Below are 13,864 nucleotides of genomic sequence, written 5' to 3'. Positions count from 1 at the left end.
TGTGATTTATATATCATCATTTATTTTCATTCCACTTTCTGTCATATTCCCTAATGTTTATGCAGATTTTTCCACCAGCACAGACATTTTTTTTGTTTAAACAGAGGTCAGAAACACGAAGTGTATTTGCCACTGTTGTGTCTGTTAAATTGTATGTGCACTAAAGAATAGCTAGAATTTTTATACATCTATATTTTATTCTAATAACAAATTTTACGTTTGAGAAACCCGCTGAGCAAGTTTGTTTCTCTGTCTTTTGAATTAGGTATCTTCACTGAAGTATTTTCAGACAAGAGCATGATTTTTCCTTTGTTCTTTTAAAATCCCAGTCAGCCTAATTTAAAACAACTACTGACCTGTAAAACAAATTCTTCCCACGTTTTTATCTTGTGTCTTCGTGTTGACAATAAACCTGCTGTTCCTATGATCATTTGCAGGTGCACTCCAGAGACCAGAGCAGAGGTACTCCCAGGACAGACAGAGGGAGCTGTATCTCCAGTTTTCCTCTTTAAAAAGACACCTATAAACAAGCTGTCAGGTTTTAAATCTGCAACCATACAAATAAATTTTAAAAACCCTCCAGCTTGTTTTTTCACCATTACAATCAATCAAATTAGGCTTGTAAGAGCAACAGGGAGAATATGATTTGCCTAAAGATCAAGGTACAATGAAAAAGTTTTAGTTTTTATAAATACAGCTATGTTGGTACAGCAAGAGATTCAGGTAACTGACCACTTGCTCTGTTTTTTAGCTTTGATCTCCCACGAACAAATACTTGCCTGTTTTCCTTTCTTAGGGATGTCATGGCAATACTGAAAAACATGGCACGTCATCAGTGAAATATGTCAAGCAGAGATGTATTAAACAGCATTAATTTTAATAAAGTTCTAAGGACGGGTATTACACTTCTCCAAAAAGGAAAAGCCCTTCCCTCTCCTTCACCCGGGATAAGGTTACAGAGGATCCAGAAAGATAAACACAATTCTAACTGCAAGGGAGACAGAGGGAAAAATATACAGAGCTGGACTTAGAAGCATAGATACCTTCCCACTATTACCTCTGATTGGGCACTAGAAACCATGTTCTCCACCCAGTACCCAGACTGAGCTCTCTCATGGCTACTGCTTATCCCCAAACAGGCAAAATTAAACAATGAATGGAAAAAGTAATAGAATACTGCATATATGAATTTTTAAAAAATTGGATGTCAACCTCATAAATTACATTTCTTTCTAAACTGTTCGACTTTACTGCTTATTTCTTGCCTTTTAATTAAACATAATTTTTTCTTCCGTCTTCTACAGAGGCTGGGGAAGGTAAGAAGGTAAAAGAAGTTGCTCTACATTCATTTAAATTGTTTGAAAGATTCACTGTAGCACTGCACTCTTAATTAATCCACAAAATCCTGCTTTAATTCCAGTATAAGTCCAGTGTAAAAAGGCCTCCCCATTTGATTATATTTCTGAAAGACTTATAAATATAATCTCATATTTTTATAACTTCCATATTAGTTTTAAGCAAGTGGTTTATGAAAAAACAAATCTATGGACATAAAGACTGACTCCCATACTCTGCTGAATGTTGTTTTTAATCCTGGTATAAATGGTCCTAAACCTATTGAAGGGCTCTTTCTGGAGAAATTTTGAGGCATAAGAAAATCGGGCCTGAACCCCTTGCTAGGGGTAAAGATGTTAAGTAAGATGGGCAGCAACAAATTAACTTATGAGTTCATTACTTCTCTGTTTATTCACATTTGTCTCATTTTTCACCAGTACTTTTGTACAGTGATACTCAAAACAGTGAGTCACGACCGATTATTTAAAACAACTAAGTTATTTTAAAATTTAATCAAATCATCAACAATCTGCGTCGACGACTGCTTATTGAAATCATCCCACCCCTGCACATCACCTTTCCCCAGGGCAGAGCTCCTCTCACTGTGCTGTTACACTCTTTAGGAGCATAAACTATCCAATTAAAACCGTGCCTTCTCCAGTACAAAAAAAATAACATTAGAGCAATTATATGAATCATTTATAATCATAGAAACGCTACTCTCGAAAGCAGAACGCAAAACATCTGACACAACACTTGCTACTAGAAGAGCCACTTGCTTCCTGCTGTTCCCTGAAGTCAGCATTTTCCCCGTTTGTACTACGTTAGGAATCCCCTCCTTCCAACTTCCATCCATCAAAACCTCCACGTGTCTTTACAAAGGCTGATGTTTCAGACTGGGATTTCTTTCAAGTCAAGCAGCAAATCTCAGCAGCTGTAAAAGACTACTGATAAAATATTCAGCTGTAAAAGTTAAAAAAAAAAACAAACAAACAAAAAACCCCACAAAAAACCCAAACCAAAACTGAAGAGATATTAATTCCTTATATTACTTGCACTCTGAAACAATGAAACAGGTTATTTTTTTTTAGGAAGCAATAGGGAAATAATACTTGTTGTAATGCTTGTCGGTAGGTCCTCATGGGCTATAAATGCAGACAATTGTGCCTAAACTGCAAAATTACGTTTTAAAAAAGTACTGTATTTTTACCACAAATACTTTATTCACAGGATAAGTGTGTCTAATTTTCAAATAATTATTCTATGCAAATCTCTTTACCAAGCAGGTACTTCTGACAGCATATCAACTTTTTACTTCACTTGGATTAACTCATTAAATCCCACTGTCTAGTAATTTCAATAGAAAGTATGTTTACAATGCATATAAATAATCCTGTAGCTGCTTTTTGTCCTTCTTAAAATTTTCCCACACCCTTCTAAACTAGTAACATGAAAAGATACACTCTTTAGCAACATGCTCTCATATTGTTTGGTAATACCACTGTTTCACCATAATTATCACTTGACATTCTCTACAATTATTTCACATATTGGATGTTTCTACTCATCCCATCGTGTACAGCACCATATTATTGCCATATTCCCTGCAAACATGGTCTACAATCTTTTTTTTTCTTTCTTTCTTGACAGATAATCTTGCATTTGGCTGTATCAAAACGTGCATTGCTCAGGCTGAATGGAAGTTTTCAGAAATTATACACAACCTGTACCTTGACAGCATGATTTGGTTAATTTTCCACCAGATACCATCTCTTTCATGAATATAGTTTTTTATTATGGAAAAGAAGATGTTTAGCTTTAGTAACATTTCACATATACCACATTGGGAAAATTTAAGATACACTGTGTAGACATGTGTCCTGGTAAGAAGATAAAGACCTAATACCCTTCACATAACATAATGTCACTTACAAAATCATAGAATCACGGAAGGATTTGGGTTGGAGTAACTCCCAAACTCCCTTCCACTAGACTGGATTGCTCCAAGCCTCATCCAACCTGGCCTTGAACACTTCCAAGGATGGGGGATCCATAACTTCTCTGGGCAACCTGTTCCCGTGCCTCTGAGTGAAGAATTCCTAACATCCAATTTAAATCTCTGTTCTTTTAGTTTAAAACCATTCCCCTTTGTCCTATCACTGCATGTCTGTGTAAAAAGTCCCTCTTTTTTTATTAAATGAAATGAAATGTTTTAAAGAGAAAAGAATACTTCAACCAAGTACAACCAGAGGTTTTTCTGGGAAACCATAATTTGTTTTTTCTCAGGTTGAAATTCCAGCCTTTCCATACCTCAGGTTTAAAGCTGAAGGAGGAGAAGTTGAGAGGAGAGCAACAGATCCTCTCTAAAGAGAAAAGCTCAACAAAGGATACACTGCCATGGCTGTGCAACTCCAAACTAAAGGCAAACTCCTGAACTGAGGGAGTGCATTTACACAACCTGGTAACACAGGTGTTCCATTATCATAAGCAACTGTGCTTTTGATGTGAGAAGTGTGGGTTTTAAACATTGTTTTAGGCATGAGGAATTTTAATACTTTCATATAATATCTGAGACACTAACACTCAATTTCTGCTACAACTGGATGGTCTTTTCCTGAGGCGTGTTCCTGAACAACGCACAGCATGGCACCACAACTCTTCTGAGCCTGTGTTGGAGGCACAATTTTTCAAATCTACAGTTGAAATACCTCTCAGTATGAAATCTCAGCTAAAAATATCATTAGCTATTTATATTTAATATTTGGATGAAAAAATGTCTATTTGGGGTACAGGCTGTTGTCTCAAAGATGACAACAGTAAGGAACGTTATTTGAAGTGGAATGTTTTATTTAATATTTAATAGCATGTATAATGAAACTAGTGGGAAAATACTGAAATTTCAGAAGAGTATGAAATGCCCATCATCATTCGACTTCTATTTCAGATTAGTGATAGATGTTATCAGCTATACCTAAGAATACTTTATAGGACTTAGCTTTACCAAGGAATTAAACAACATCCAGCAATTTCAATATATCGTATATTACAGACAGTGAACCTAAATTTCAACTTGTTTGTGTCAATATGACCCAAAAAACTCCCGGGAAGTAATAATTTACACCGACATAAAGAGGATGCTTGATGAAAATCAAGTCCAAAATGATCCAGTCAGTTATCTTCCAGAAGCTGGTGTAGTAGTCATTTAGCTGAGTCAGAAATTGCACTATTTTATTCTACCAACCAAGTTGCAGACTCACCACAAATGAAATCCTGGTACCAATTTGATTATTCAAATTAAGACCTTTTCCTGAAGAAGTCAGAGGTCAAAGAATTTGCAACTTATACTATTTTCCATTAATTTTTTAGCATATAAAACAAGCAAACCAATGGTCTTATAAACCCAAAGTTAAATTTAATTCATATTAACTTAATAAAAAAGAAATTGTGTTACATGTTCTACTACCTAGTATAGCACCCAAGTTGAAAGCTGGTGTTAGAGTAGGCCTTGCCTAAAATAATTCAACACTTACCTAAGTAGAACCTCTTCAAAAATGACCAACAGCAAAGAAGAATACTTCATAAGACCCACAATACTCCCCTTTTTTTGAAAAGTTAATTATAATTCTATCAGCACCTAAAAGTTGTACTGGATCTATGCACAGAATTTATGGTTACAGGAAGAAATTCAGATGATCAAGTACAAATTTGACTGCTTGACTGAGTGTCCAAGTGCCAACAGTGGTCTTCTAAGTATCTTTTTTTTTCCCCCAAGATAAATTTATTATTTAGAATTCTTAATCATTAAACAACCAGATGATCACTCAGAAAAGCCCATTTACAAATTCCTGGATAGAACATGACATCCTCATGTCACTTTATTTCAGAACTAGCTGTTTTCCCATAGGCATTCATGCAGCAAGTCAGTTGGGATACAGAGACATATATATCATGAATTCTTAGCTTACTTTAAACTCACTCTAGACTGGACCAGACATCTGAATTAGGTGTGTGAAATCCACCCCCATTAAAAATGTGTCTGTCTCAATTAGCTACTGAATTTAGACAGTTAATGTCAGGGTTTTCAATGTAATCTAAAGGGAATAATACAAATACATCAAACCTGCAATTTTTACCAACTTTACATTTGATGCTCTTTTAAAAAAAGATGTTAATTTTTTTAATATTAGTGACACACACCGATACCCATTTATTTTGCATTTTGATGCTCTATACTACATTCTAATTAAAAAGAACACAAAGGTAAGAAAGAAAGGTTTTCTAACAGCCTTCATTTTATTTTTTCAGTTTGATGTTACCTGTCCAGTTAGCCTTCTAGAAAAAAAAATTAAAGGAAATTACACAATTATCTAATCACATATTTTGTTTTAGACTTTAATAGCAGCTCTTAGCTTGGCCGACCTTCCTCTCGGGTTTGTTTGAATATCCTTGGCCTGGGGTGTGAGAACTTTCTTCTGTATAAAAATCCACTTGGAGTTGGATTTTCCATGGGGAGATTCTTGTGTGTCTTCTTTTTGGGAGGGATTTTTCAGAGCCTGTCTTATCTTCTGCCTTGAGCTAAGATTGTACTTTTCTGTCATGTCTATCCCATGAAGAAAACGTTTGATGATACGATCTTCCAGCGAATGAAAGGAGAGGGCTACGAGGCGACCTCCAGGTTTTAGAAACTTCTCAGCTGTCTTCAGTCCTATGAAGAGCTCGTGGAGCTCATCATTGACAAATATCCGCAGGCCTTGGAAAGTTTTGGTAGCGACGTGCACAGGTCTCTGAAGCAAATCCTTCCGTGCGTACAGTGCTGAGGCTGGAAAAGCACCTGGCACAGATTTCAACAGGTAGATGTTAGTGTCTTATTATTTCTACATCTTGACATCCATGCACTTGATATTAGTTCACTCATGCATGATGACTTTAAAGAAAAGCATACTTAGAACTCTGAGTAGCGAGCTCCCTTGTTTGTAATATGCATTATTGTTTTCTACTTAGAATTCACATCTCAGAATGTGAACCCTATTAAAACATGCTGCCTTATGGTTGAGTGTTGGGGTTTTTTTCCTTAGAATCTTTTATAGAAATTGCTTCTCCAAATGCATCACAACTTTAAAATACAAAATGATGGCTGAAACCAAAACAAGGAAAAAAAGAAGACGGGCTAGATAAGTCTCACCTTACAGCTCAGTGTAATCAATGTCAGTTCAGTATTTGTGGTTGTGTTATACTTTTAAGGAAAAAAATTAATATACAATGGACACAATTTTAACTGTTGCCTTCTAGATAAGCATGCATTTCTTCACAGGCAGAGATAAATTGAAGACAATTCATTCAATGAATTACTTAAAGCTTAAAAGAGGTATCCTTGCTTGGGAATAATAATTGTTGACCACTACTCCTGTGTTTCTTCAAATGTTCACAAAAAATACCTTGAGAACTTTAGCAAATGTTGCTGATACTGTTGCATTTTCACATGCAGAACATGTCAAGGTATGGATTTGTCAGATGAAAAATCACCAGATTAAATATTTTTTTATTAGATGCACAAAACTCCGTCTTCCTTTCCCCAAAATTCTTATGAGTTAAACAAGTCTCTGTAGAGACTGAAATTTTGATAGAAACCTTAATATATCAATATTTAATATATTTTAGGCTTGAACTTTCATTACATGAGTACAGAACAAAAAGCTAGAGAAACCTGATTTGATGGATCAGAGGGACTAAAGCGCAAGAATTTTACAAGATCTGCAAAAGCTGAGTAAATTTATAATCTATTATGTAAGTGAGCACAGGAGTCTGGTAAAGATAAATTGAATGAAAAATGCTGGTACATAACTGAAAGAATTATTTTTCCAAACAAGAGGGCCCATTAAAGACAAGGCAATACAGCTGGTATATATGTATTAAATTTCATGTCAGTGCTAAGCTGACATAGCAAAGCAAGTAAATGCAGCTCATAATCAAGTAATTGATATTCTACATGGTGGAGAAAAAGAAGGGAGCATTGTACCTCTGCAAGTAGCTGTCTAAATTCACATTTACACAGGTGATTGAAAAAAATTAATAGCGATATCATAATCCAATATGTTGGCACAAAATAATTTATTAGTGGAATACTTGAGAGTTTTAAAGGCAAGGTTTTACTGATGTCAGAAAGCATAAGTGTCTGGTATCACAAACACACAAGTGATCTTAGTGTTCAGCAAAGGGACAGGATAATAATGGGATTTAAAAGTTCAATCATTAGCACAGTTGTTATCATGTAGGCAATGTATCTAGGATGTGTTTCTGCATACTTGATTTTCCCAACTACATTCCCAACCCCCTCTGACTTCAACACTAACAGCTCCTAAATTCACTGAAGAGATCCATTGTAGCTGTGGCTGCTTCCTATTCTTATAGTCTGAATCCTCTGAGACAGAAAGTGGCAACAGGATCAACTTCTCCCAACAAACTACTGCATGGGAATTTGTGGCTTTAAACTGTTTCACAAAACAGAGTAAATAGATGTTACCTGTGGGAGATAGGCTTCTCCATCATTTACAAACTCTGGAAAAGTTGCACTAGCTAGTCAATATAATGTCTGTCTTTGAGAACATAACCTTCTATATTTACTATAAATCATAAAAATGAATACACATACTCTTCTTGTAGGAGTCACAAAGTCCATTTTGACAAGAGAGCTAAAAACAAAAGAGGACTCAAAATCACAGGAAGTTAAGGTGTCCCAAGAAACGAACTGACACCAAGCTTGCACGAACATGCACAGTATCTGTTTTCATATTTCTTTACAAACCTACAAATAGATTCTTTGAAAATGGAACCCTTAAAACGTCTGTTGACTGCCAGTTGTGTGTGATGAAAACTGTTTCTTAATGCATAACATAAAGGAATGCTGTGCTAAGCAAAATAAACACAACTTTCTTTAAAGGGTCAAATAACAGCTACAAACACCAGTAGCACGCTCAGAAGTCCTGAACAACTATTAAATGAAACAACAAGGTTTAAAAGACCATTCCTGCCATGTTCAGTCTACAAAAAGCAGTTTTAACTGCAACGAAAAAGCACTGTTACCTTTACAAAACATTGGCTACTACCAAGCTAGTGGGTTAGAAAACAAGGTGTGTTTTTTGATTCTACCTGTGTTGATCCTGCCCCTTCCCCAACAATTTACAGCTGTGACTCGAAGAGCATCGGTTTTGTACATTCAATTTTGGACTCTTACTACCCAGAGCTGGTGTTCACCTCTCAAAGCAGATCCAGAATTTTTAACCACCATATTTTAGCAGTCTAAGTATTTTCTAAAAATACTGCTGGTTTTCTGGGGATGATCCATTTCTGATATTCTAAGAGTACTTTAGCTTCCAAAAGTATCACAGATAAAAATGGAGCTAACCCACAAGAGTACAGCATGTAATTTCAGTACAAAACTGACAGTGCTTCTTGATTGGGACCTAACCATAAAAACAGAAACCTGGAATGAGATCCTCTGTTTAAATCTCCACAGCCAATCTCTCAGGAAATTTAGTAAAATACTGAGAGTTTTACCTCCTATGTCAGCAAAGCATCTTTAACTCATCTGAAAAAAACAAGAATGATACGAAGATCTACGACATCCTTGTCTCTGAACTGGAGAGACGTGGATTTGACAGACAGACCACTTGGTGCACAAGAAATTGGCTGGATGGTCGCACTGAGAAGAGTTGCAGGCAATGTCTCCGTATCCAAGAGGAGACTGGTGACAAGAGGCATCCCCCTCAGGGGGCCAGTGCAGGGACTGGCACTGTTTAACATCTGTGGTGGTCACAGGGACAGTGGGATTGAGTGTAGCCTCAGCAAGTCTGACGACACCACCGAGCTGTGTGCAGGGGTTGACGTGCTGGAGTGAAGGAATGACACCTGGATGGACCTTCACAAGCTTGAGATGGGCCCATGAGAGCCTCCTGAAGTTCAACAAGGCCAAGAGCAAGGCCCTGCCCTTGGGTTGGAGCCAACCCAAGCACAAACGAAGGCTGGGCGGTGAATGGATTGAGAGCAGCCCTGAGAAGAAAGACTTGGGCATGTTGGTGGATGAGAAGCTTGACATGACCCAGCCATGGGCACTCACAGCCCAAAAAGTCAAATGTGCCCTGGGCTGCACCCAAAGCACCGTGGGCAGCAGGTGGAGGGAGGGAATTCTGCCCCTCTGCTCTGCTCTGGTGAGATCCCACCTGGAGCACTGCATCCAGCTCTGGGGACACAGGCCTGCTGGGGCACGTCCAGAGGAGGCCATGAAGATGCTCAGAGGGATGAGCATCCTAAGAAGACAGATTGAAAGAGTTGGGGTTGTTCAGCCTGGAGAAGAGAAGGCTCCAGGGTGACCTTCCAGCAGCTTTCCAGTACCTAAAGGGGGTTACATGAGAGCTGGAGAGGGACTTTTTACAAGGGCATGCAGTGACAGGACAAGGGGGAATGGTTTCAAATTGAAAGAGGTTTAGATTAGATATCAAGAAGAAATTCTTCACTGAGAGGATGGTGAAGCACTGGAACAGGTTGCCCAGAAAAGCTGTGGATGCCCCGCTCCTGGAAATGTTAAGGCCAGGCTGGACGGGGCTTTAAGCAAGCTGATGTAGTGAAAGGTGTCCCTGCACACTGCATGGGGCTGAAACTTGATGACCTTTAGGGTCCCTTCCAACCCAAAGCATTCTATGATTCTATGATCTACTTCAAAGGGTTTTGTAAAAATGTAAATGGACACAGCATTCTGATATCTGGGCAGATTTCCATCAGACTGATCACAAACACCACTATTTTGCAATAGAAACATTGAATAGATAAATAAAAGAACAACAATACAGAGGCTACCAGCACGACTAGGACACTAACAGGTCTTTGGGAAGTTCTTCCACTTATCCTGCCATGGCTGTTGAGTGCACTGTCTTCCTGCAATAATATTCTATGACAATTAACTGCGACATTAATTTATTACTGTGAGTTAATTTATCACAAACTGAAAAAAAAAAAAAATTAAAACCCAGATATATTCAGTAAGTATCATACAACCTTACATGCCTCAGTTGGACATGCACAAAGAGCACTGCAGGTCATATTTAACAGTACAGAATACTAATATTCAGGAAATTGGTAAAGAAATGCAGTCACTTTGCAGCTTTATGCAACGAAAATCCTCCAAACTAAAAATGAAATCAAACTATTTACAAGTTCAAAGACTTACTGGTCTGGGGTCAGAGACTGGGATTAACTAATAAATGTAATCTGTGGTAGTTATTCCTGTCACTCTGGCCTTCATTTTTTAGTAAATGTAGTAGATTTTGATCTATGATCCATGGGTGAAAAATTTTCCTATCACTCTTACTCCTCTGGTATAGTCAAATAAAAACCTATTTATGCTTTCTGCTAAGGCATAATATCTCTCACCTAGCCCTCTCCAATTACCAAGACACTAAAAGAAAATCCTTCCTGGTAACTGGCTGTACAATGTACAAAAACACTAAAAAAAAAAATCTGTATGGGAAGCTTGTAAAATGAATTTCATTCATAAAAACACCACGCTCCTGGCTAGACGACTGGCTTGAAATCCCAGTGAGAGAAATTATCATTTTTAGTTTTAGGATGCCCTGACGATACTTACACTTTTAAAAATCTAACAGATTCACATGTATTGAAACGTATTGAAATTTTAAAAGCTTGTGAATGAAATCAGCAACGTGCTGTGCCTGTCAATATGAACTATTAAAGTCCCCAGAGTGTATGAGAGTGGGAGAGTTTAAAAATTAATTCAGACCGTGCACCTGTTTGCAGGAATTGGTCTGTTGAATTAGCATTGCATTTAATAAGTTTCTGTGACGCAACTTATGTCCTTTTGTCTGGGCTCCCTCAGTACAGTGTTAATTCTCACCCATCTGAAAGGCAGGCAATATTACAAATTCCAAACTGATAATTAAAGTCTATAAATGTGAACCAGTCTGAGTGAGACTGACTTTAAACGTTGAAGTTCTTTTTAAACTTTATAAATTTCATTAGTGTCTCACCATGAATTCCTCTCAAGCTAAGGCCAAATGATGACATGATCTCAAAATGATCTGTTAATAGACTAGGTATCTAGATAATGCTCAGAAAAATTAAATTTTGGACAAAAATTAATAGATAACAAGGTAGATTGCTCACTGAAAAGAAATCAAAATAGATCATCAGTTGTACAGGAAAATCATATCAAAATTACTTTCGAAAAATTTTACTATTTTTAAAGTTTTTCTGCGCACGGAGTTAAACATATTGTTTTCAAATAACTCAATGAGGCACAGCAAAAGACCTCAGCAAGCCCTTCATAATCAACTTCCACACATCGATTCGCTGCCCTTCAGTGGAGAACTACTGCTCTTTAGTATTTCCAGAGCGTTCAGCATTGCAGAGAGCTTTGTGGAAATTATAAACAGCCAGCGGAGCTCCGCTGTGCTGCAGGAGAGATGCTGTTCACATGAGTGAAGAGAAAACTCCTCCCCTCTCACACGCAAACTGCAGACTCCACAGCTCGCAGAGATCTTATTTAAATGGATCAGAAGCCTTCTGGAGAACATTTGGAAAAATAAAATAAAATAAAAAAACAAACAAAATTTTAATTTTTTTTTCAGGTCCTTATGCAGGATGTAGATAGAGAGAGAATTTTCAGGTGCTATGTCAAGATACAGAAATAATTACTTTCTTGAATTGGAACAAAGGAGAGCAAGAAATCACTTAGATACCTGAGTTAGCCCCAAATTGTAGTAGTCAATCTTGACACACAAATCTATTTATATATTTTTCACAGCTATACCTTACAAGTAAAACTCTTGCTAATACAAACTTCAGAAATATCTGATTGCTCTGTGAGTGTTGTGCAGCTGGTTTGTATGGCTGTTTTGTGGATTTTTTTAACTACATCCTCCACTTTTGTCTCCCAATCAATTAGCAACAGCAACACATGTTCTAACATTTTGGGGGGTGGTAGGAAAGAGCAGAAGTCTAGCATTCTATAAAAAGAAATTAAATTTCCCAATTCCAGGTTAGTCCAAATCTAGATTCACTGTGATTCTGGTTATCAGCTGGACCTTAAGACAAAACTGGGGAGCTCTAGAAAATCTGAAGCCACAGTAATTAATAACATGTGAAAGAAATATGCACAATACATGAATCTCAGATTCTGACACCAGCAGAGAAAAAGACATAAATAGCCAGCTTCATTGGATAGATTTTTTGCTTGGTTTCCAATTCCTATATAGGCAAAAATAATGACCCTGTTCTGGAAGACAATCAGGCTTGTATAGAATCTGCAAAATCTAAAATGCAAGATTTTATTATTCTAATTAATATCTTATTTTTTAAAGGACATGACATTTAGCTAATAGGTCATAAATTTTATTCTGGTTAAGTCCTGAATTAGTCAGGGTTTTTTTGGGCTGTGGCACTGAGAGGTTCCTGTAGCTGTGGTCTCTGGCACTTTAGCTCTTGCTGATGTCAATAATTTCACATAAGAATATATATGGTTGATAGATGAAATTAATCAAAATACATTACAGTTACCAAAAATTTTGTTAAGGTATAATCAGTTCAAAACCAGATACAATCACCATTGTTCTCCTTTACTGGATGAATCAAACTAAATTTGGAAGAAGTTCTATGCAAACAGGGATCAGTGTAACAACCCTAACATTACTATAATGATTTGCATACTCCAAAAAAAGCAGACAAAATATATATATTTATTGTCTTGGTAGATGTGTGCTGGATTCACTGTTTCTGGCATGTACCCTACCTGATGCATACATGACTAATGGATCAGGAAGCTCTTCAAATACAGCAGAGAATTTAAAATGAGAACAAAAAAGTCCTTCTCATTGTCACAGAAAGTGACCATTAAGTGATGACTCACATGCAGCACATTAAACATGAAGGGATCTTTAATCACTGTCTTTTATACACTGGTTTCAGAAGTTACTGAGTTGCTTGTTTACAACCTATAACACATGACATCTTTAACACAGCAATGTGGTTGCTTCAATCTCAATAGTTGTATGCTGTCCTAATCAACAGTTTTTCAAAAAGTGTAAGATACACAAGATAAAGCCTGAAATTATTATTTTGTGAGGTTGACAATGATGATGTTAAAAATGTAAGTTTTATAAAAGACTCATAGTGCTTTATCTCTTTGATTTTTTTAAAATTGTTTGCTCCTCATATTTACTGTATTTACAGCAGGGGCTTCCAACAGCAAGCAGTGTCTTCAGGTCCTTTTATCATATCAGCTAAACTTTGGGACTCAGTTGACTGGACATTTTGTTAAAGTGTCCTGACTTCTACAAATCCAAACCTTTTAATTTGTTGGTCATTAAAAGAAAGTGCCTTAAACTTCCAGTTTAAGTAACACTAATTTTAAAAAATACAATAAATTTTTTAGGACTCTTCAGGATACTCATAAAATATTTTACACTGTTCTTAAGCAAATGTTAAATCTGGATTATCATTTTAAAGGTCTACATTCAAAGTC

The 13,864-nt window shown here is 36.7% G+C and overlaps 1 protein-coding gene across 3 annotated transcripts in view; it reads right to left on the bottom strand.

Moving 5' to 3' along the window:
- Window positions 1-5,608: 5,608 nt before the first annotated feature.
- Window positions 5,609-13,864, bottom strand: part of METTL15 (methyltransferase like 15) — a 90,938-nt gene continuing 82,682 nt past the window's right edge. For all 3 annotated transcript variants that reach the window (XM_027705300.1, XM_027705299.1, XM_027705298.1), the window contains exon 6: window positions 5,609-6,166. In XM_027705300.1, the coding sequence (XP_027561101.1) occupies window positions 5,721-6,166 (446 nt within the window). In that variant the 3' untranslated portion in view covers window positions 5,609-5,720. The remainder of the gene's footprint in view (window positions 6,167-13,864) is intronic.

The sequence above is a fragment of the Neopelma chrysocephalum genome, unplaced genomic scaffold, assembly GCF_003984885.1.
Source record: "Neopelma chrysocephalum unplaced genomic scaffold, ASM398488v2 Primary Assembly neopelma1_323, whole genome shotgun sequence".
Taxonomy (NCBI): Eukaryota; Metazoa; Chordata; class Aves; order Passeriformes; family Pipridae; genus Neopelma; species Neopelma chrysocephalum.
The sequence above is the reverse complement of the archived record's forward strand: the minus strand, read 5'-3'. Positions and strand labels throughout refer to the sequence as shown.